Source organism: Chiloscyllium plagiosum, chromosome 1 (genome assembly GCF_004010195.1).
Source record: "Chiloscyllium plagiosum isolate BGI_BamShark_2017 chromosome 1, ASM401019v2, whole genome shotgun sequence".
NCBI lineage: Eukaryota > Metazoa > Chordata > Chondrichthyes > Orectolobiformes > Hemiscylliidae > Chiloscyllium > Chiloscyllium plagiosum.
The window spans coordinates 5,018,301-5,042,281 of record NC_057710.1 but is presented as its reverse complement, the minus strand read 5'-3'; the positions used below and the strand labels follow the sequence as shown (position 1 = coordinate 5,042,281).

Sequence of the window (23,981 nt, the reverse complement as noted above, 5' to 3'; positions counted from 1 at the left end):
ACCTCACACATTCCCACATTGTATTCCATCAGCCACTTCTTTGCCCACTCTCCAGGCCTTTCCAAATGCTTCTGTAGCCTCCCCGCTTCCTCGACACTCCCTGTCCCTCCACCGATCTTAGTGTCATCTGCAATATGCCCTCAGTTCCTTCATCCAGATTGTGAATGTATAACATGAATAGCTGTGGTCCCAACACTGTCCCCTGTGGAACTCCACTAGTTACTGGCTTCCAACCTGAAAAAGACCCCTTTAATCCCCACCCTCTGCCTTCTGCCAGTCAGCCAATCCTCTATCCATGCCAGTACCTTGCCCCTAACACCATGGGCTCTGATCTGACTGGGCAGCCTCCTGTGCAGCACCTTGTCAAAGGACCCCTGTAAATCCAAATAGGTCACATCCACTGGCTCTCCTCTGTTCTCCCTTGCTTTGTTCCCTGCTCAGAGAATTCTAACAGGCTTGTCAGGCATGACCTCCCCTTGGTGAAGCTGGGCTGACTCAGCCCTGTTTTACCATGCCCTTCCAAATACTCCACAAGCTCATCCTTAATAACTGAGAAGCAAATATGGAAGGATATCAAGTCAATAAAATATGGAGCTGGTAAAACACAGCAGGTCAGACAGCATCAGAGGAGCAGGAATGTCAACGTTTCAGGTCAGGAGCCTTCATCAGGACCTGGAGAGGGGGAAGGGAGCTCAGAGATAAATGGGGGGGAGGTGGGGCTAGGGGAAAGGTAGGTGGGATGGTGATAGATGGATGCAGATTGGAGATTATTGTGGAAGTGTGGAGTGGATAGGTGAGATATGTGAGGAGATTTCAGTTATCTGAAAGACTAATAGCGTTGTAATGGGAAGGGGGTTTTAATTTTCCAAACATAGGCTGGGACTGTCACAGGGTTTGGATGGAGTGGAATTTGTTAAGTGAATACAAGGAAGTTTTCTGTTTCAGTATGTGGATGTACCTACAAGAGAAGGTACAAAACTTGACCTACTCTTGGGGAAATAAAGCAGGGCAAGCCACCAAGGTGTCAGTCGGTGGGCACTTGAGGCCAAGTGACCATAATTCTATTAGTTTTAAAACAGTGATGGAAAAGGATAGACTGGATCTACAAGTTAAATTTCTAAATTGGAGGAAGGGCAATTTTGACAGCATTAGGCAAGAACTTTCAAACGTTGAATGGGGAGGCTATTCATAGGTAAAGGGACGGCTGGGAAGTGGGAGGCCTTTAAAAACGAGACAGCGAGAGTCCAGAGACAGTGCGTTCCAGTTTATGTGAAGGGCAAGGCTGGTAGGTGTAGGGAACGCTGGATAACTAGGGAAATTTAAATTCTTGTCAAGGGAAAGGAGGCATTGTTAGGTATAGACAGCTGGGATTGAGTGAATCCCTAGGGTAGGACAAGAGTAGAAGGAGTATACAAAAGAGGGATATCAGGATGGCATAAAAGGGGATCTTGAGATAGTTTTCGTAAATAGGGTTAAGGAGAATCTCAAGAGATTCCACAAACACATTGAGGACAAAAGGGTAACTAGGGAGAGAATACGGCCCCTCAAAGATCAACGATGTGTGGAGCCACAGGAGATGGGTGAGATTGTGGCCAGCAATTCACTCTTGACTCTGATCTCCAGCATCTGCAGTCCTCACTTTCTCCTCTGAGATGGGCGAGATACCACACGAATATTTTGTGTCAGTATTTACTATTGAGAAGAACCTGGAAGCTAGAGAACTTAGGGAAATAAGTAATGACATATTGGAAAGAGTCCATATTACAGAGGAGGTCATGCTGGATGTATAAAGGTGGATAAATCCCTGGGTCCTGATTAAATGCTTCTCAGAGCTCTATGGAAAGCAAGGGAAGAGATTGCCAGGCCCTATGACTATTGAGAAGAACCTGGAAGCTAGGGAACTTAGGGAAATAAATAATGACATATTGGAAAGAGTCCATATTACAGAGGAGGACATGCTGGATGTATAAAGGTGGATAAATCCCTGGGTCCTGATTAAATGCTTCTCAGAGCTCTATGGAAAGCAAGGGATTGCCAGGCCCCATGTTGAGATATTTGGATCATCGATAGTCACAGGTAAGGTGTCGGAAGACCGGAGGTTGGATAATGTGCCATTATTTAAGAAAGGTGGTAAGGAAAAGTCAGGGAACTACAGACCGGTCAGCCTGACATCAGTGATGGGTACAGTCTTGGAGGGATTCTGAGTGACAGGATTTGCATGCTTTTGGAAAGGTGAGGACTGATCAGGGATAGTCCGCATGGCATTGTGCGTGGGAAATCATGTCTCACGAGCTTGGCTGAGTTTTTTGAAGAGATGACAAAGTAGATTGATTAAGGCATGGTGGTAGACCTTGTCTATATGGACATCAGCAAAGCATTCAACAAGGTTCCACATGGTAGACTGGTTAATGAGGTCACATGGTTTTACATGTCGGCGAAGGTCTGAAGGGCCGAAGGGCCTACTCCTGTGCTGTAATGTTTTTTGTAATGGGATCCAGGGGGAGTTAGCCAATTGGATACAAAATTGGATTGAAAGTAGAAGTCAGAGGGTGATGCTGAAGGGTTGCTTTTCAGACTAGCAGCCTGTGACCAGTGCTGTGCCAGAAGGATGTGTGCTCGGTCCAATGCTTTTTGTCATTTATATAAATGATTTGGATGTGAATAAAGGTGATATGGTTAGTAACTTTGCACAGGACACCAAAATTGGTGGTGTGGTGGACATTGAAGAAGGTTACCTCAGAATACAACAAGACCTTTAACAGATCGGCTAGTGGGCCTAGGATCTGTAGATGATATTAATTTAGGTAAATATGAGGCAAACCAGGGCAGGACTTCCACAACGAATGGTAGGATCCTGGACAGTGTTGCCGAACAACAGATCGAGGGGTACAGGTACATAATTCCTTGAAAGAGGAGTTGCAGGTAGACCTGGTGATGAAGGAGGCACTTGGAATGCTTGCCTTCATTGGTCAGAACATTGAGTGTAGGAGTTGGAATGAGCCCTTCTTCAGGGCTCATGCCCGAAACATTGATTCTCCTGCTCCTTGGATGCTGCCTGACCTGCTGCACTTTTCCAGCAACACATTTTCAGCTCTGATCTCCAGCATCTGCAATCCTCACTTTCTTCTATAGGAGTTAGAATGTCATGTTACAGTGGTACAGGATATTGGTTAGGCCACTGTTGGAATAATGTGTGCAATTCTGGTCTCCTTCCTATAGAAATGATTGTGTGAAACTTGAAAGGTTTCAAAAAAGATTTACAAGGATGTTGCCAGGGTTGGAGGATTTGAGCTACAGGGAGATGCTGAACAGGCTGGGGCTGTTTTCCCTGGAGCGTCGGAGGCTGAGGAGTGACCTTATAGAGGCTTATAAAATCATGAGGGGCATGGAGAGGGTCAATAGCCAGGGTCTTTTCCTTGGGGTGGGAGAGTCCAAAACTAGAGGGCACAGATTTAATGTGAGAGGGGAAAGATTTAAAAGGGACCTAAGAGGCAACTTTTTCACGCAGAGGGTGGTGTGTGTATGGAATGAGCTGCCAGAGGAAGTGGTGGAGACTGATACAATTACAACATTTAAGAGGCATTGCAATCGGCTAATGAATTGGAAGGGTTTGAGGGATATGAACCAGATGTTGGCAAACGGGAGTAGATTATGATTCGGAGTAGATTAGGTTGGGATATCTGGTCAGCATGGATGAGTTGGATCAAGTGGTCTATTTCTGTACTGTACAACCCTATGATTCTGACAATAGACTCTAAAATCTTACCAACGACGGAGCTAACCTGCCTGCAGTTTCCTGTCTTCTGACTCTATCCCTTCTTAAAAAGGTGTGTTACATTCGGCATTTTCCAGTCCTCTGGGTCCCTCCCATCACCAGCAACGCCTCTGCAATCTGCTCAGCTTTCTCCTTCAGACTTCAGGGTGGTAGCCCCTCTGGTCTGGGTGATTTATCCACCTTCAGACCTTTCTGGTAGCCTAGCACCTTCCCCTTAGTGATGGCCACTACACCTACGCCTGCCCCTCACTCTGAGGACTTCTAACCATGGTCTCTGCTCCTTCTGACTCTCCAAGTCATAGAAACATAGAATACCTACAGTGTGGAACAGGCTATCCCACCCAAACCCCAACCCCCTACCCTCTCATTCTGCATTTCCCCTGACTAATGCTCCTAACGTACACATCCCTGAACTCTTATGGGCAATTTAGCATGGCCAATTCACCTGACATGCACAGCTTTGGACTGTGGGAGGAAACCCACACAGACACGGGGAGAATGTGTAAACTCCACACAGACAGTTGCCCAAGCTTGGAATTGAACCCGGGTCCCTGGCAGTGTAAGGCAGCAGTGCTAACTGCTGAGCCACCGTGCCGCAAGTGAATGCCATAACTCAGAGGATGATCACCTTCGTGCAGTCACTGAACGGTAAACGAGACCGGTGTAGATCGGTAAGGACTCAGAAACTCACCCACATGGTCTCCTGAATCTGCCGAGTGTAGCAATGCAAATGAAGACAAAACTTCAGTTAGAACATGAGAACCTAGAGTAGGAGGAGACCATTCAGCCCCTCAAATTTGCTCTGCCACTTACTATGATCAGGGCTGATCTCATCTCGGCCACAACCCCACTTTCCTGTCTGCTCTCCATAACCCTTCAACCCATTACTAATTAAACATCTGTCCATCACCTTAAACTTAGGTCCCAACAGCCCAGAAAGAGGCCTTTCGGCCCATCAAGTCTTCACCAACCCTCCAAAGAGGATCCCATCTCGACTCAACCTCCCCCCCCCCCCCAAATCCGTATTTCTCATGACCAATCCACCTGACCTGTACATCTTCGGACTGTGGGAGGAAACCGGAGCACCCGGAGGAAACCCACGCAGACACGGGGAGAACGTGCAAACTCCACACAGTCAGTCGCCTGAAGCTGGAATCGAACCCAGATCCCTGGCACTCTGAGGTGGCAGTACTATCCACTGAACCACCTGGCATCTTCCACTCTCCCAGTTGGTGAATGCCACCAATTCAAAACCCTCTGACAGAAGTAATTTCACCTCGTCTCTGTTTTAGATCTGCCATCCCTTACCCTAAAATGATGGCCTGTCGTTCTAGAATACCCCTCATGAGGGGCATTCTTTGCATATCCACTTTACCAATCCCCTTTAACATCTTATATCCCTCAATTAGATCTCCTCTCGTATTTCTAAACTCAAGGGAGTCTGGACCTAAACTGCTCAATCTCTCTTCAGAAGGTCACCCCCTTTATTGCTGGAAGAAATCCAGTGAACCTCCTCTGAACTGTTTCTTGAACTCAAAGCGTAATCGAGTGAACACTTACTCCACACATGGAACAGGACCAACTTATTTTCAAATTAATCATGGGATATGGGTTTCGTTGGCAATGCCAGCATTTGCTGCCCATCTCTAACTACCCTTTTGAAGGGGGTAGGGAGCTACATTGGCAACCTGCTGCAATCAATTGGATCTCTGCAGCAGTTTGGTACAACAGAATGGCTCCTGAGGTCATGTTAGAAGGTCATTAAGAGTCAACCACGTTGCTGTGGGTCTGGGGTCACGTGTAGGCCAGACCAGATAAAGAGGGTGAAATAAGCCCAACGAGGCCGGTGTCCTGTCACCAAGTCACCCTTCATTTACACATGGAGAGTCCTTAACACTGATCCAGTTCCCTCAGCACCAGCTCTCAGAGTGAAGAGAACTCTGACCCTCCTGTTTATATCTGTCAGCCAGAGCTCCCATTAGGCCAGATTAACAGCCCCAATCAGGGAAGTCGTATTCTATGTCCACCCGGCTGACCTCGTTATAGTCACTACATGGGACAGATTTTTTTTCCTAAAGGATATTAGAAAAAAAGACGAGCTTTTCCAACAATCGATGATAGATGTTGCAATTACCATCATTGAGACATACTTTCAATTGCAGATTTATTCATCAAATTGAAGTTCCAATATCTGACATAAGGGGTTTGAAATTGGTACAGAAATGATTTTTTTTTGAGAATGAGGGTACTGTCTCGTGCTTCAACATCTGCTTTCCCAGGACTTCAATGTCCTTGGTCCCCTCAGCTCCCTCGGTTTGCAGATCTCCAACCTTCCCCAGGGATTGAGAGCCCGGTGGAAAAAGTGAGGACTGCAGATGCTGGAGATCAGAGCTGAAAATGTGTTGCTGGAAAAGCGCAGCAGGTTAGGCAGCATCCTGTTCCTTGGATGCTGCCTGACCTACTGCACTTTTCCAGCAACACATTGAGAGCCCGGTGCCCAATGATTGCTTCCTGATCCTTTCCAAACCTTTTAAATCTGCTTCTGGGCATATGGTATCAGCATATTTAATTAGCAGAGCTAAGTCCTTAAATTAAAGGAAGGCCTGACCTCAATGGCCTTAGAATCGCTGAGTCCAAAGCTCAGTCCCCGCTCCACCCAGGAATGGCGACATCTAGTGGGGTATTTGTCAGTCGTGATCTTCTCCTCTCCCCACCCTAGCACCTTTGGACTGTGGGAGGAAACCGGAGCACCTGGAGGAAACCCACGCAGACATGGGGAGAATGTACAAACACATTCCCTTCACCCCAGGGTGGGGGAATGATAAAAGCAATTTGGAGAATCCATGGCACCATTTGTCAGATTTGCAACCAGACTGTAAGCATTCTCACCATTTCATTACACCGTCCCAGCGAGAAGTGCTTAGATATGAAAGCAATACAGTCGCCATCCTGTCAGACTGTTAAACAACTCGTGAGCTTTTCAACTAACAAGTAAAAGTAACGATTTATCCCTGAGGTGGGAGACAGTCAGCTCGATGGTCAGATGCGCTGCTCCTCCTGAGTTCGGGAATATTTAGGAAGATTCTAGTATGTTTCCTGAATCTTTCGGTTCTTCCAAATTTTTAAGCATCAATTACTATAGCGTCCTCACACTGGCCAGTTTATATCTTCCAAACAGGAGATATCATGACAACCAACATCCCCAAAACTTTTCACCAATAGTTCAAGACAGGCAGAAACAAAGGGACAGTGATGAGCAAAGACACAGGATTTATTCTCGTCCAGTCTGGAATTGAAATGTTCAGGAATCTTTAAACCAGTGAGGGTTGGCTCAATGTTTCCCCATTGATGCTGAATGTTTAACTTATTGTCCATCTCTAGTTACTCTGGATGATCAAGTACGTTAGCGCAGTTACCCTGGTATGGAGCTGCAGACATATGAATGGTGGAGTGATAGGTGGGTACAATATTGTTGAAGCACAGAAGGAGGCCATTCAGCCCACTGTGCCTGCCTAGGTTCTGTTACCTAGTCCCAATCACATGCTATTTCCCTACATCCCTGAGCACTATTTCTATCCAATATACATTGCTTCCTAGACTTAACCCATAAACTACCAGGTTCATTGAGTTCAAATGGGTTCGGATAGGATTTGAGCTCATTATGTCATGAATTTTAACCCAGCAGTATAGCCACTAGGCCACAGTACCCATATGAAAGACCCCATTTCATATGACCCTGGTGGTCAAACACCAAATGGCTATTGATGCCAATATGGGTTTTATCTCTCCAAGGATAAGGACACCAGATATAAAGTCCAACCCTCAACCTCCAAGCTACCCTCCAAGTTATGCTCTACTTGATCTGGACTGTAACCACTGGTTCTTCACTGTCACCTGGAAACTCTTCACCATAGTGACTGCAATGAAGAAAGAAAACAGCTCCTCATTGCAGTACCAGGAGGCAACTATGTGATCGATAGTGCAACAGCAAATATATAACCCGTTAGGTACATTGAAATGATTCCTGTGAAGTCTTCAGGAACTAGAGGAGAGATTTCTACAAGAAAGGAATTAAGAACACTCAGCCCAAGAAGTTTCGAAGGTCTAACCCAGATTGTGTGATTAAAGCCGCCCGAAACGTGACACTGAAGTTATGTAAATAAAGCCAATACGTACATGGAGGCTGGACATAGAAGGGAACTTATTCAAGGTTGAGCTGGTCATGCAGCCTGCAAACTGCAAATTAAAAGGAGTTGTTAGAAGGGTTAGTGCAAGAAGCAACAATGAGAATGAGTATATGAAACACGTATGGAAGGGCATCTCCATCCAAACATCTTCAAGGCAGGTCTCAACATCACCTTTGGAAGTATAATACTGTTCATTCATCCTACCAGCACTGGCTCAACCCGATGGGAAAGGCTATCAGTTTGGTTTAAGACCCTAAAGTTCAATGATTAGACAACTCTTCTCCCCACGATCCATCTCCAGCACAAGTCAAGACTATTGGATCCAGATCCAAGGTCAGTGAGGAGAGAAAAATGTTGGAAAATCCCACTTTAATCAATTCAATTAACTGAGAGCAAGTCCTGTACTCCACTGACCATGATAATGGTACCTGGGATCCATCTAACTATTCCAAGAGGTGCTCAGATTTGAACTGATCCAGATCCCTTGTGAGCACATGCCCTGAGTCAACATTCATGGCATCAGCTGGGAATCTGTTCCAAGGATCTACTGTGCACCAAGAAGTGGCAAACCACCCTGGCCTAACCACACCCATGTGCATTTTACTACCATCAGGGTCTTTCCTTGCTTATGGCTCCCCAACTCCACCCACACAGATTCTACACCTTCCGACTCAATATCACTTCTTGCTGTCGATTTAATTCCATTTCTTACTAACAAGCCAACTCCGCTCCCTCTGTCCATCTGCCTGTCATTTTGATTGGACACGTATCCTTGGATATTTAGTTCCTAGCCCTGGTTCCCTTGCAGCCATGGCTCTGTGATACCCACACCACGTCAATCACAGGATGTGGGCATCACTGGCTGGCCCAGCAATCACTGCCCATCCAAGAGAGCAGTCAAGACTCAACCATATCATTGTGGTTCTGGAGCCATATGCAGGTCAGACCAGGTAGGATGGTCCTTCAAAGACATTAATGAACTAAATGGATTTTTCCTGACAATTGTCAACATTTACATGGTCATCGTTGGACTCTTAATTCTAGATTTTTATTGAATGTAAATTCCATCATCTGGGTTGCTGTATTAATTATCTAGCGATAAGACCTCGAGGTCATTGCCTTCTCTTCAAATTTGCACACAGCAAGCTCCCACAAATGGGACAGTGGCCAGATCATCTGTTTTGGTGATGTGGATTGGAGAATAAATAGTGACCTAGATGCCATGGAAAGCTCTCCTGTTCCTCCACAAAGTAGGGTCACGGAATTTTCTACATCCACTTCATGGAGAACAAGAGCAAGGAGATAATGTTGAACTTGTACCAGACACTTGTTAGATCTCAGTTGGCGTGCTGAATTAACATTAGAGTAGGATATGTATTTGTGAGCACCACTTTATCAGAAAGATATGAACACATTGGACAGACAGTCCAGAAACCATTGACATGAATGGTTCCAGGGATGAGAAACCGCAGAGATGAGGATAGATTGAGGAGGTTGGGACTGTTCTCCCTGGAGAGAAGGCTGAGAGGAGATCTGATGGAGGTTTTCAGCATCATGGGTGATCTGGAGAGAGTAGACAGGGAGAAGTTCCTGCTCGAGAAAGAAACAAGAACAAGAGGGGCATAGCTGTGCAAACTAAGCAACAGTGATGTGAGGAAAACACTTTCTCACTCGGCGAGTAGTTAGCGTATGGAAGGCACTGACTGGAAAAGGGATGGAGGCAGGTCCAGCTGAGGAATTGGATGATTATTCCGATAGAAACGGTGTGTGGGGCTGTGGGGACAAGACAGGAGGTTGGTATTAGGGAATAGAACCGGAACAGGCCTGAGGGGCCAAGTGGCCACCGTTACAGCGAAACAATTCTATGATTCTTTGAACATTTCCTCTCAATCTCAGCATCTCTGACAGCGTACTACCTCCTTCAGTCACAGAGTCACAGAATCATCAAGGTCGATAACATGGAAACAGGCCCCTGCCCCCTCAGTTTTCACAATTAAACTGCTCCCATTTGCCTGCATTGGGTCCACATCCCTCCATACCTATCCCATCCATGTACCTGTCTAAATGTTTCTTAAATGACAAAATTGTACTCACTTCCACCACTGCCTCTGGCAGCTCGTTCCAGTCACACACTACCCTCTGTGTGAAAACATTGCCCCCAGCACCCTTTTGTATCTCTCCCCTCTCACCTTAAATCTATGCCCTCCAGTTTTAGACTCCCTTACCATGGGGAAAAGCTAGCTACCTTATCTGTGTGTCTAATGATTTTATAGACCTCTATAAGATCCCCTACAGTTCAGGGGAAAAAAGGACCCAGCTATCCAGCCTCTCCCTCTAACTCAAACCTTCCAATTCAGGTAGCATGCCAGTAAATCTTTTCTGCGCTGTTTCTAATTTAATATTACCCTTCCTATAGAAGGAACTGCGGGCAGAGTTGATGTTTCCCTAGTGTGGGATTTGGAACATGGAACCTTGTGTCTCAGAGGCCAGTGTGTGAAAAGATGAATTACAGGTGAAATTGAAACAGAAAACACTATTACGAATGTGGCTGAACCAAAACTGATCACACGGTCACTATAACAAGGCTGTCTGTGAAAGCTTGCTGTGTGCAAACTGGTTGCTGTTTTCCTGCAACAACGCTTCAGAAGAGTTTCATTGGCTGTAGAGATTTTCAGGATGTCTTGGAAATGTCAATCTGGAAATACAAGGCTTTTTCCTTTGCCCCACCTACTGTGAATGACGTTTTTAGCTGAGATTTCACTGCATGAGCGCTGGGGAAATCGACTGTTCTGTAATGTTGGGTTATTAATCAATGACGAGGTGTTTGACCAGAGCAGAGATTAGACACAAATTGAAGCTGATGGCAATGTAAGTTAATAAAGGACACGGCACTCCACAAGCTTTGTTGTTTTTCTTTATGACTTCCTGTCCACTTAATCAATAAAGTCAAACTGAAACCAATGAAGAGTAACCAGGCACTGTCAAGAAGAGACACAGAAACATCAAACGGCACATCTTTGGTTAAAACAAAACTGAGTTGTACTGACAGAGATGGATCGGAGCCTCAGCAGAGATAAATATGGATATCACAGACAAACAGACGGCCAAGAATAGTTCTGTTTGAGAGTGGAAGGATACACTTACCTGGCTTGCGATCAGAGGTTGCCTGTCATCGATATCAATCAGCACATCATCCCGGAATGAGGGACTTCGTTCATCTGCAGAGAGAGAATAGACGGTCCAAGCTAACGGCTGCCTCCAATTTACAGGCACATCAAAGCACAGGCAGTGCCACCACTGGTGGGAAGGTGGCATTACAACGTGACCAGTTTACATAGAAGGTTCCCAATCGTAACATGGGCAAAGACATTCAGGCTGGAAGAAGAAGAATGGGACTTTTTTTTAAAACTGGGTTTGGTTTTCAGTGGGACATCATGGCCCAGATATCCCTCATCCTTGAAGCTTGCATCACCTCAGGATATAGGTTAATGCTAGGAAAAGTAACTTGCTATTGGAACATTCTGGTTGGCACTCATCAGGACATAATCACAAGAATGCCAAATCTCAAACGCAATGACAACTTATGTCACATGGGTAGTTGATTAGATTACTTACAGTGTGGAAACAGGCCCTTCGGCCCAACAAGTCCACACCGACCCTCCGCAGAACAACCCACCTACATTTATCCCTTCACCTAAGACTATGGGCAATTTAGCATGACCAATTCACCTAACCTGCACATCTTTGGACTGTGGGAGGAAACCAGAGCACCCAGAGAAAAGCCACGCAGACACAGGGAGAATATGCAAACTCCACACAGACAGTTGCCTGAGGTGGGAATTGAACCCGGGTCTCTGGCACTGTGCCACTGTGCCGCCCACAAACAAGAGTACATGAGAAAGCACGTGGATTCTGATTGGTTGAGGCATTGTCATGGAGAGTGTGTCAGGGAACAATTACCCCAAAGGAAGAATAAAGTAGAACCCTAAAGCTTTCTACAGGTTTGTGAGGAATAAAAGGATGACTAGGCTAGGAATAGGGCCAGTCAAAGACAGAAGTGGGAAGTTGTGCGTGAGGAGATCGGTGAGGTGCTAAATGAATATTTATTCTCTGTCTTCACTCAGGAAAAGGAGAATATCATGGAGGAGGAGACTGAGATAAGGGTATTAGTCTTAAAAAGATTGAGGTTAGTAAGGTGGAGGTGTTATCAATTCTAGGAGGTGTGAAAGTAGATAAGTCCCCTGGGTCGGATGGGATTTATCCAAGGATTCTCTGGGAAACTAGGCAGGAGATGGTCGAGCCTTTGGCCTTGATCTTTGAGTCATCATTGTCTACAGGTTTAGTACCAGAGGACTGGAGGACTGCAAATCCTGCGCCCTTGTTCAAAAAGGGCAGTAGAGATGACCCAGGTAATTATAGACCTGCGAGCCTTATTTCTGTTGTAGTAAAGGTTTTGGAAAGGACTATAAGAGATAGGATTTATAATCATCTCACAAGCAACAATTTAATTGGAGATGGTCAACATGGTTTCGTCGAGGGCGGATCGTGTCTCACAAATCTTATTGAGTTTTTTGAGAAGGTGACCAAGCATGTAGATGAGGGTAGGGCAGTTGACGTGGTATACATGGACTTCAGTAAAGCCTTTGATAAGGTTCCACATGGTAGGCTGTTGGAGTTGGATAAACTGCAGAATTGGGCTGAGAGATGGCAAATGGAGTTCAATGCAGCTAAATGTGAGGGGATGCATTTTGGGAAGAATAACAGGAAGGCAGAATACTGGGTCAATGGAAAGATTCTTGGAAGTGTGGATATATAGAGGGATCTTGTGTCCATGTACATAGATTTCTGAAAGTTGCCACCCAGGTTGATAGGTTTTATTGGTAAAGGGATTGAGTTCCAGAGACGTGACGTTATGCTGCAACTATACAAAACGCTAGTGCGGCCGCACTTGGAATATTGTGTGCAGTTCTGGTCGCCCCATTACAGGAAGGATGTGGAAGCATTGGAAAAGGTGCAGAGGAGATTTACCAGGATGTTGCCTGGTCTGGAGGGAAGGTCTTATGATGAAAGGCTGAGGGACTTGAGTCTGTCCTTATTGGAGAGAAGAAGGCTAAGAGGGGATTTAATGGAGACATACAAGATGATCAGAGGATTAGATCGGGTGGACAGTGAGAGTCTTTTTCCTAGGATGATGACATCTCCTTGTACAAGGGGGTATAACTGCAAATTGAGGGGTGATAGATTTAAGACAGATGTCAGAGGCAGGTTCTTTACACAGAGAGTGGTAAGGGCATGGAATGCCCTACCTGCCAATGTAGTTAACTCAGCCACACTAGGGAGGTTTAAACAATCCTTGGATAAGCACATGGATGATGATGGGATAGTGTAGGGGGATGGGCTTAGATTAGTTCACAGGTCAGTGCAACATTGAGGGTTGAAGGGCCTGTTCTGCACTGTATTGTTCTATGTTCTATGTTCTAAAGCTTTTGGTTCAACTCAATATAAGGCAAATCAATTCTAATTCAACACAGAGCAGTAGAGCATAGGAAGAGGTGCCTTGGCCCACACGCCTGTGCTGAACATGATCCTAAACTAATCCTATCTGCTTCGGCATGGCCTATACCCCTCTATTCCCTTGTCTGTCTAAATGCCCCTTGAACATTTATATTATCCCGGCTTCTACCATCTCCCCTGCCAGTGCATTCCAGGCACCTACCACCCTCTGTCGAAAAAAACCTGCCTCTCACAACACCTTTAGACATTCCCCCTCACCTTAAACCTACGGGTTGGTGACGAGTCGCCGCGGCAGATTCACTGCCGATGATTAGCCACTGCCAGTTCTCCACCAGCGTTTCTCCACTGGGGTCGTTTGACCTCTGGAGACTATTTGCCACCAGAAACATATATATGTACTGATTGTTTTCCCTCCCGCCTGTTCTTTATTACTTCCCAGCCCCCTTTATTTATACAACTACATACTACATACTGATAAAAAGATTTAAAATAAATATCATTTTATTGGTTTATATATAAAAATGAGTCACAAACTTTAACCAGAAAAAGGAAATATATTTTAAAAATCTTTATAATGGCAGTAAAATCTCTCATTAATATTAAACGATGAAATTTTAGTTCATTTGATAGTTATGCGCTTTTTATTTATAAAGATAAAAGCCAAAGCAATTATCGTTTTTGCTTTTAAAGCATAATCAGGATCGGTGTTGTATTGATGAGTTGCTCCAACTGCAGCAACATGTCTATACATACTTTGTGCCAAATGAAAGAAACAGCCCTTAATTCTAACTTCAGGAAAACATTCTCTCACAGCACTGATAGCTGTCTGCTTAAAGTCACAATGGATATACTGTGGTCTGGGATTAGGTACCAAGGACTTCATCATTTCAAATATGCATACATACGTTGAACGCTGCTTATTTGGTAGAAGCATTTACAATATTGGATGGTCAAAGAAGTAATCATATAATTATATTTGGTAGGGAATCTTGGATACATCATTTAGCAGAATCGACGTGGTTTGTGGATGGTATGTTCAACATAGCCCCTATTTTATTCTCTCAGGTATATTGTATTTTAGCAAAAAAGACTTGATGGGCTTCATCCAATATTGTATATACTTCTATTTGCGGTGGCAAATTGTCTTCAGTGGCCAATGGGTGATGGCTAATCGGTGGCGGCGAATCTGCTGTGGCGAATGGTCCCATCCTGAAACCTACACCCCACCCTAGTATTTAACATTTTTACCCTGGGACAAAGTCGCCGACTGTCCACCCTATCCATGTCTCTTATAATTTTATATCCTTGTATCATGTCACTCCCCAGCCACCTTCCCCCCCCCCACCACCGCAGCTTCCAATACTCTCAAAAAAAATCTACGTTTTCCTACAGTCCTTCCTTTTCACTGGAGTATAGTTCTGCTGAGCACTTTGAAAAATTGCTTTGAAAGTCCTCCACTGCTCATCAACTGTCCCACCATGAAGTAAGTCTTTGTTTCCAGTCTACTTTAGCCAACTCCCACCTCATCCTATTTGAGTCTCCTTTGTTTAAGCACAAGACCCTAGTATTGGATTTTATCTTCACACTCTCCATCTGTATTCTAAGTTCAACCATACTGTGATCGCTCCTTCTAAGAGAATCCCTGACTATGAAGTCATTAATTATTCCTGTCTCATTACACAGGACCAGATCTAGGATAGCTTGCTCCCTCGTTGCTTTGAGAAAACTATCACAGATGCACTCAAAGCCCTCCTCCTCAGGGATACCCTGACCAGCCAGATTCGACCAATCGACATGTAGATTAAAGATCCCCCATGATAATTGCTGTACCATTTTTACAGGCATTAATTATTTCTTTGCTTATTGCCAGCCCCAGTGTGATGGTGCCAGTGAGCTTTTCTTTGTATGATTTCTAATTGCCACCCAAACGGATTCAACCTTATTCTCCCTTGAACCTGCATCATCTCTCAGCACTGAATCAGGAAAGGAGTAGACCACTCACCCGTCTCAATAAGACTATGGCTACCCTTTTAATTCCAAGTTTGTTTTACTATTGATGTGGCATCACTGGCTGGGCCGGCATTTACTGCCCTTCCCTAATTGCCCAGTGGGGAGTTAAGAGTCAGCCATGTTGCTAAGGGCCTGGAGTCACATGTAGGCCAGACCCACAGCAATGTGGTTGACTCTTAACTGTCCTCTGGGCAATTAGGGAGTCACATGTAGGCCAGACCAGGTAAGGATGGCAGATTCCTTCCCACCAGCACATTAATGAACCAGAAGATTCTTTTCTTCCCCTGAAACAATTTCATGGTCACCATGAGACTTTTTATTGCAGAATCTACTGTCTACTATGGCAGAATTTTAAGGTCAGATGCCAAGAACATTACTTTGGGTTTCTGGACTAATAGTCTAATGATCATACCAGAAGGTCACTGGTCTTCCCACGTCCATTCAATGATCTTTCACCCCTTTGTTTATCAAGAAACTCTTCCTTAAACATTCTCAATGATTCTGCTTTGACTGCCTTTCGAGGACACGAGTTCAAAACACTCAGAAAAATGGTTCTCCTGATCTCTGAGTTATGTAAATGATGGATTATTTTAACAGTGCCCTCAAGTTCTAGAGTCTTATTTCTCTTTGTGGTCATTGGCCACTTCAGCAACCAGCTCTTTGGTCCCTTCATTGTTTCTATCATTTGTACAAACTTGTGGTCCCAGCACTGACCCCTGTGGCACACCAGCTACCAATCAAAAAATCTATTCTTTCTCTCTGCTTCCTAGTAACCAGCCAATCTACTGTCCATGTTTATATGTTACCCTTCACATCATGAGGTTTTATTTTCGACAATGACCTTCGTCGTGACCCCCTTATCAAATACCTTCTGGAAATCAAAATACTCTCCATCCACTGGTTCCCCTTTATCTACTGGACAAGTTAATTCCTCAAAGGGCTCCAATAAATTAGCTAAACATGGTTTTCCTTTCACAAAAGCATGTTGACTCTGCCTTGAACTCCTCTACATGCCCTGCTGACTTACTTTCAATAATATCTTCTCTACAGCTGACGTTAAGCTAGCTGGCCTGTCGTTTCCAACTCTCAGTCTCCCTCCGTTTCTGAATAGGAAAGTCACATTCATTGTTGCTGCCCGCCTTAGTTATCAACCATGATCTGGTCAGTCACCGCTACTCTAGGTCTGAAGGGTATGGGCTCACAGCCACTCCAGAAGTACTTTGAGTCCACCTGGTGCTCATTGAGGGTGTAGGATTGAGGGTGTGCTGCACTGTCAGAGGCATTGATGTTTTTGCATACGTTGTTACACAAAGACCATATCTATCCTCTCCAGGAGATCGAAAACATCTGCTGGTATTTGTAGAATTGTAGGGAAGTCCTCCATGGTGTTGTGGATTGTGTGTGTGTGTGTGATCACATAAATGGAAACAATCTCATTGACGAGAGACTCAGTCTCACAGAATAGAGAGAGAGAAAGGACACAGATGGAAGTGTCCAGGCCCGAAAATGACGGCAGCAGGGTCCCTAAATCTGCAGAGTGTGCACCACATCTCTGAAAGGTTATCAGTCCCATTCCCCAGAGTTTTCAGCCCAACCCTAACTCTGGCTGTGGCTCAGTCTGTGCACTGTGACGCCTCCCTGTGTGGTATAAACCTTGCCGCTCTCCTTGCATGTCCATTGGAAAGCCGAGAGTCCTCTTACCAGACTGCAGAGCAGCAGCAGAGTCCCTCCTCTCCGTGTAAGGATCACAGTAGAAATCTGCCAAGGACCTGATGGTGCACTGTCCTACAACAGGTCGTCTTCCAAACTGCCTGTTATCAATCACCTTGACAGTGATGGGTGGACAGTACAGCTCCTCTTTTGGTAAACACTGGGGGGGTGAGGGAATCAATTAAAAAAAGATTTAAAGCATCAGTGAAATATCTTCAGACAGTTTCTGCCCTCCTACATTGTTCAAAGTTATCTTCAGCAACAGCACCTCACCTTTCAAAGGCATTTTACAGCCTTCTGGACTCCAGGCAGAATTCCACAATTTCATATCCCAACTATTACTCCCATTGACTTCAGACAGCTGAGAGAGACAGATTGCTAATCAGTTCCGGGATCAGGAGTTATGCGGAACAGGCAGGAAAGAAAGTGGAGCTGAAGATTACCAGACCAGCCACAACCTCATGGAATGGCAGAGCAAACTCAGTGGGCTGAATGGCCTACTCTCCCTGCTTCGTCTTGTTATTAACTGCTCTTGCAGTTTACACCTCCTCCGGACCCATCTCTGAGGTTGTTGCTGTCCCATTAGCATCTCCTTTTGGCTTACACATTATCCCTTTCATGATCCAACTTAGTCATAGATAGAGTCTTAGAGTCCTACAGCACAACGGCAGGCCCTTCAGCCCATGCCGACCAAAATGGCCACCCACACTAACCCAATTTCCCTGCACTTGGCCCATATCCTCCCCATCCTTTCCTATCCATGTATTTGTCTAAATGCCTTTTAAATGTTATTAATGGCATTTACCCACTTCCGCTGGCAGCTCATTCCATGTGTGTACCACCCTCTGTATAAAAAGGTTGCCCCTCAGGTTCCCTTTTATTCTTTCCCCTTGAACTTTAAACTGATACCCTCTGGTCCTTGATTCCCCATCCCTGGGAAAATTCACCCTCTCATGATCTTACAACCTCGATAAGATTCCTCCGTCAGTCTCCCACGCTCTAAAGAAAAAGTTCTCACTTGCCCAACCGCTCCCTATAACTCAGACCGTTCAGGCCTGGCAACATCCTTGTAAATTTCTTCTGCACTCTTTCCAGTTTAATAACATCCTTCCTATAGCAAGGTGACCAAAACTGAAACAATACCCCAACTGTGGCCTCACTAACATCCTGTACAACTGCAACATCACTTCCCAACTTCTACACCCAGTGCCCTGAATAATGAAGGCCGGTGTGCCAATAGCATTCCTCACTGCTCTGTTGACCTGTGACTCCATTTCATCTGGGTCACAGACATTCCTTTTACCTGTTTCTACCCCTCACTATCCCAGTTGCCCTGCCTTTACACTCATGTAAAGTGAATGACATCTCTAACCTCCCCCAATTATAATGAAAGGACATCAACTGAAATGTTAACTCTCTTCACAATTCATTTCCCCTTTATTCTTTCACGTTATATGGGCATCGCCACTGGGCCAACATTTATAGCCCATTCCCAATTGCCCAGAGGGCAATTAAGAGTCAACCACCTTGCTGTTGGCCTGGAGTCACATAGAAGGCCAGACCAGGTAAGGACAGTAGATTGAAGACCAGAAGAAACAGGGACAGGAGTGGGCTGTTCAGCCATTCAATAGAATCATGGCTGATTCGACATTCCTCACATTGACTTTCCTGCCTTTTCCCGCAATCCTTGATTCCCCGACTGATCAAGCATCGATCTCAGCCTTAAATGTACACAAGGACTCTGCCCCCCCACAGCTCTCTCTGGGCCAAGTAGTTCCAAAGACCCACAGGCCTCTGAGAAAAGAAATTCGTCCTCATCTGCGTCTTAAATTGACGCACCCTTATCCCGAAACTATGCCCTCTGGTAGTAGACTCCCCCATGAGGGGAAGCATCCATTCTGTAAGTATCTTGCCAAGCCCCTTAAGAACCCAATATGCTTCAGCAAGATCACCCCTCATGCTTCTAAACTCCACTGAGTAGATTCCTAACAGATCCCATTTTTCTTCATAGATCAGCCCTCCCATTCCAGGAATCAATGTGGTAAATTTTCACCGTACTCCCTCCATCACCTGAACTCCTCCCTCGTTAAGGATTGTTGGAATACAGGGACAGCTTACCACCTCCATGAACAGGACTGAAGTGCTGAAGTTTGGATTCTTCTTGGCATTTTTAATGACTGAGGACTGCACCATCTGACCTCCACATTCCACGATGAGGCTGGGAGAAGACACGCTCGCTAGTTGGTAGCTCTTCAGGTTCCTCAGACCCCAGGCTAGAACCTGCGGGAGATTCACAGGCCATCAATAAATGAGGACAATGGTGCGGTCCTAACTGAAGCACCCTCAGACTGCGTGGCCGTAATTTGAACAGGCGAGATGTGGAGAGGCAGGAAGAGGCTGCTGTACTCTATAAGCACCAGCATGGATCCATCGGGCTGAATGGTCCGTTCCTATGCTGTAAAATTCTATGTAAGGATTACAACTGCTCCTGTTGATTACAAAAATGAATCTCACTGACCAGGCCAGCATTTATTGCCCATCCCTAATTACCCAGTTAAGAGCAGTTAAGAATCGACCACGTTGCTGTGGGTCTGGCGTCACGTGTCGGCCTGACCAGGTAAGGACGGCAGTTTCCTTCCCTGAAGGACATTAGTGACCCAGATGGGTTTTCCCACCAATTGACAATGGATTCACAGTCACCACGAATTCCAGTTTTTTATTGATTTCAAGTTCTACCATCTGCCATGGCGGGATTTGAATTCAGGTCCTGAGAACATTACCGGTGATAGTACCACTAGACCACTGCCTTCCCGTTCCAGAGATGAACACACAATCCTCGAGAGACAAGGTTAATCCACTTCATGAACCAGCTTTGGGAATATCTAATAGTTTACTGAAACTGAACTAGAAAAGGAATAAAGTGTAATAGAAATGGAAAATGGGAAAGACGTGGTAATATTGTGTAATATTGGACAACGGGATGTGAGGATCCACTAGGAGCAGTACTGGGGTTGGTATTATCCATCATTTACCGAAACAATGCAGAGTCCTGCATTCAGAAATACAGCTTCATAATTTATGGATGACAGTAGTTGACACAGAGGAGGACTGCAATAAAATGTAGGGACACATGAATAAATGCGTAGACTGGGTACAATTGCTCTAGTCTGATCACTGATGCTTGTACATTACTTGACTGCTTTAGTCTGTGGATGGAGCATTAGTAAGAGTACACTGTATGGAAAGATGGAGTGTCAAATGGCTGACTCACAGTGAAGACTCTGGGGAAATCTGGGAGTTAGCAGAGACATTTTTCATGCTAAGACTTCTGTAAGGTTCTGAGATGTTTAAAGTTCTATAAATAAACTCTTTGAATTTAGAACCTGAGCCATAATTGCATTGTTCTGAGTAAAACCAGATAAATGATGTATGTCAAGAAACACAAACCTTACTGAATATTAACCTCAGTATAGAAATATATGAGGCAGCATAATTTGGTATGATTCAGAAGGAGGGTTTCAGGATGTTTGGAGAATAGATTGGGATATAGGAGCTGGGGATGTAGATGTCTACATTTCACTAACAGCACAGTTTAGGAAGGCCATTGAAAAGCAAACATGACACTGGAAATCAATATCAGAATTAGAAATCATCAAAATTAAATTGAACTTGTGTAGAAATTGAATTGAATCACACCTGAACAGTTCTCGACTCTATGTTATTAAGAAAAGGATGGAGAGGATTTGGAGGTGGTTCATAATGTGATACCAGAACTGAGAGCTTATCTTGATCAGGACAATTTTCTCTTGAGAACTGAGGAGACTGTGGAGGGACCTGATGTCGTAAAGTTGGAAGGGGGAATTGTTGGCAATAAAGTGGAGATGATACTGACGTTCTGGTCTGATCCTTACTCCAGTATAAACAACCCAATCCAATCTTGTTGATCCACCAGCGAAAGAGACAGACTTGTGAACACCCACCTCAATGGCAGTACGTTGCAGAATGGGTTTAATCCCCTGAGGCACCATGTAGATATTGGGTTCCCGCTGTGGGGGTGGGTAAGGCAGGTCTGTATCATCCTCCTAGTGAAAGGTGGCAAAGAGAGGGAGAGAGAGAGAGGAATTAGTGGGGCTAGGGGAATGTGCCACTCAGTGAGGTTACGACATGCTCAAAGCCGACGTGCAAACCAGAAAAGCAGACATCCGGGGTGGGGACAGCAGGATTAAAAAGCAGCCATCGAAGGAAATGCTCATTACTACATCCAGGTTTGTTACTGAGCAGCACTGTCCAGGTAGGACAGAACGCCCACAGCTCCCACACAGAGGCAGCATACACATGCACACTCTCACACTCTCTCACACCCACACTCTCACACACACTCACACACTCACTCTCTCACACATGCACATTCACTCACACACACACACACATACACTCACTCACACACCCACACACTTCTTCTAACATACACACTCACTCACTCTCTCATACATACACTCTCATACAGACACTCACACCCACACACGTTGTATCAAACCAATCTCCATTACAAGTGCCATTTCTCCAGCAACTTCCAAATGCTCAGGGTGATACAGGGAGGATCAGACCTTGGAAGGGTAATGGGACATTTTAATATCTGTCTGAGAGGGCAGATGGTTTAACCCCTCGTACACACAGTGCAACCGTGCAGCATTCCCACAGTGCTGCGCTCGGTGTGTCAGTCTGCCTTATGAATTCACATGTCTCCGGAGTGGGCCATTATCCTCAGGTTTCTGACTAAGGGTCAGCGAGAGAGAGCTATCCGCACTGAGGCAGGGTTCACACCTCACAAGGTGCCTGCTAGCAACATCACCAGGTGAGGTCGAACCTCCAGTCTCACAGCGGGGGCCGGGGGCTGTGGGTGGGGAGGGTAGATATCACAAGCAGCTGCTGCTCAGTAACGACCAAACTGGTCTGACAAGGAGCAAAGAGGGAAACACACAATTCATCAACTCATCCTCGTATTCGGACACTGGCCTCAAGGTTAAATCCTGACCTTCAACCCCAAGGTGGGAGCGATATGATCACAGTAGGGAAGGCTGCAGACCAAACTCACCAGGATGCTGCCTGGGTTGGAGCGTCTGAGCCCTGGGGACAGGTTGGATAAACTGAGCTCGTTTCCTGGGAGCAGTGAGGGGTGAGATGGGACCTGATAGAGGTGCCTCAGATTCTGAGTGGTATAGATTAGGTGGATAGGAAGGGGCCCATTTTCCATTAGTAAATGGGTCAATAACCAGTGGGTGTGGATTTAAGGTAAGAGATGGAAGGCTAAAGGAGAGTTGAGGAGAAACGTTTTCACTCAGAGGGTGGTTAGAGTCTGGAACTCACTGCCTGAAAGGTTAGTTGAGCCAGAAACTCTCGCAGTAGATAAGCAGTATTTAGATATTTACCTGCATTGCCATAGCCTCCAAGGATATGGGCCAAGAGCTGGAAAATGGGATTGGTTTAGTCAGATCTTAGCTGACCTGGTATGGGCATGATGGGTCGAATGGCCTTGTTCTGCACTGTAAAGGGCCAGAGGTCTAAGCTAGAAACAACACTTCACCGGGAAATCTCAAAGCAGTGAAAGGTACTATGGAAAGGCTTGAAAGGAGGCTGGTTTGTCTGAGCGTGTAGCATCCTCTCCCAGTTCCATAAGTCCAGGTACTTGGAGGCAGAAACCTGCAGCAGCTCAGACCTTCAGCTGCTCAAAGTGGCTTCAATCCCACTCCTGATTGGTTAGGCAATAGGGCTGGTTGTTAAATTGCCTATAGTGTTAGGTGTTTGCTCTGTTCCTGATGAAGGGCTTTTGCCCGAAACTTCGACTTACCTGCTCCTCGGATGCTGCCTGACCTGCTGTGCGTTTCCAGCACCACTCTGATCTAGAATCTGGTTTCCAGCATCTGCAGCCCCTGTTTTTACACAGTGTTAGGTGCTTTAGTCAGAGGGAGGTGGGTTACTCTTCGGAGGGTCGGTGTGGACTGGTTGGGCCGAAGGGCCTGTTTTCACACTGCAGGGAACCTAATCATATCTCACACAATAACAGAATCCCCACAGTGTGGAAACAGGCCATTCGGCCCAAGAAGCAGCTGGATTCAGTATTCCTGGTGGAAAGGCAGTGATGTGGGCGGCCTGGTGTGGTACTCCTGGACCGGATTATATTTTTAGTTATATCTTAATATCCTCTGCGTCTCATCACCGCTGCTTTAAAAATTCAAACTCCATAAGACCATAAGATGTCGGAGCAAACCAAGGCCGTTTAGCCCATCAATTTTGTTCGGGGTGGGGGTGGGGTCACAACTCATCTGATAATCCTCAACTCCACTTCCTTGCCTTTTCCCCATAACTCTCGATCCCCTTTCTGATGAAAAGGCTGTCTGTCTCAGACTTGAATATGTGGTGCTGGAAAAGCACAGCAGGTCAGGCAGCATCCAAGGAGCAGGAAAGTCGACGTTTTGGGCAAAAGCCCTTCATCAGGAATTTCCAACATCTAATCTCCAACATCTGCAGTCCCCACTTTCTCCTCAGCCTTGAGTATCCTGAATGACCCAGCCCCCGACAGCCCTCTGTGGGAAAGAATCCCACAGATTCACTCCCCTCCGAGGGAAGAAATTCCTCCCCATCTCTGTCTTCAATGGGTGACCCCTTACTCTGAGATGATGCCCCTCTGGTCCTAGACCCACCCACACAGGGAAACAATCTCTCCACATCTTCCCTGAGAATCTTCTACATTTCAATCAGGTCATCTCTCATTCTTCTAAACTCCA

At 45.5% G+C, this 23,981-nt stretch overlaps 1 protein-coding gene across 1 annotated transcript in view; it reads right to left on the bottom strand.

The window, feature by feature from the left end:
* LOC122554658 (dysferlin-like) overlaps positions 1-23,981 on the bottom strand; it is a 283,205-nt gene that overhangs the window by 48,202 nt on the left and 211,022 nt on the right. The window contains exons 18-23 of the mRNA XM_043700348.1: positions 21,177-21,278; positions 19,315-19,476; positions 17,188-17,356; positions 11,107-11,180; positions 7,952-8,011; positions 4,467-4,484 (exon numbers count right to left, since the gene is read on the bottom strand). Coding sequence (XP_043556283.1) covers positions 4,467-4,484; positions 7,952-8,011; positions 11,107-11,180; positions 17,188-17,356; positions 19,315-19,476; positions 21,177-21,278 — 585 coding nt within the window. The remainder of the gene's footprint in view (positions 1-4,466; positions 4,485-7,951; positions 8,012-11,106; positions 11,181-17,187; positions 17,357-19,314; positions 19,477-21,176; positions 21,279-23,981) is intronic.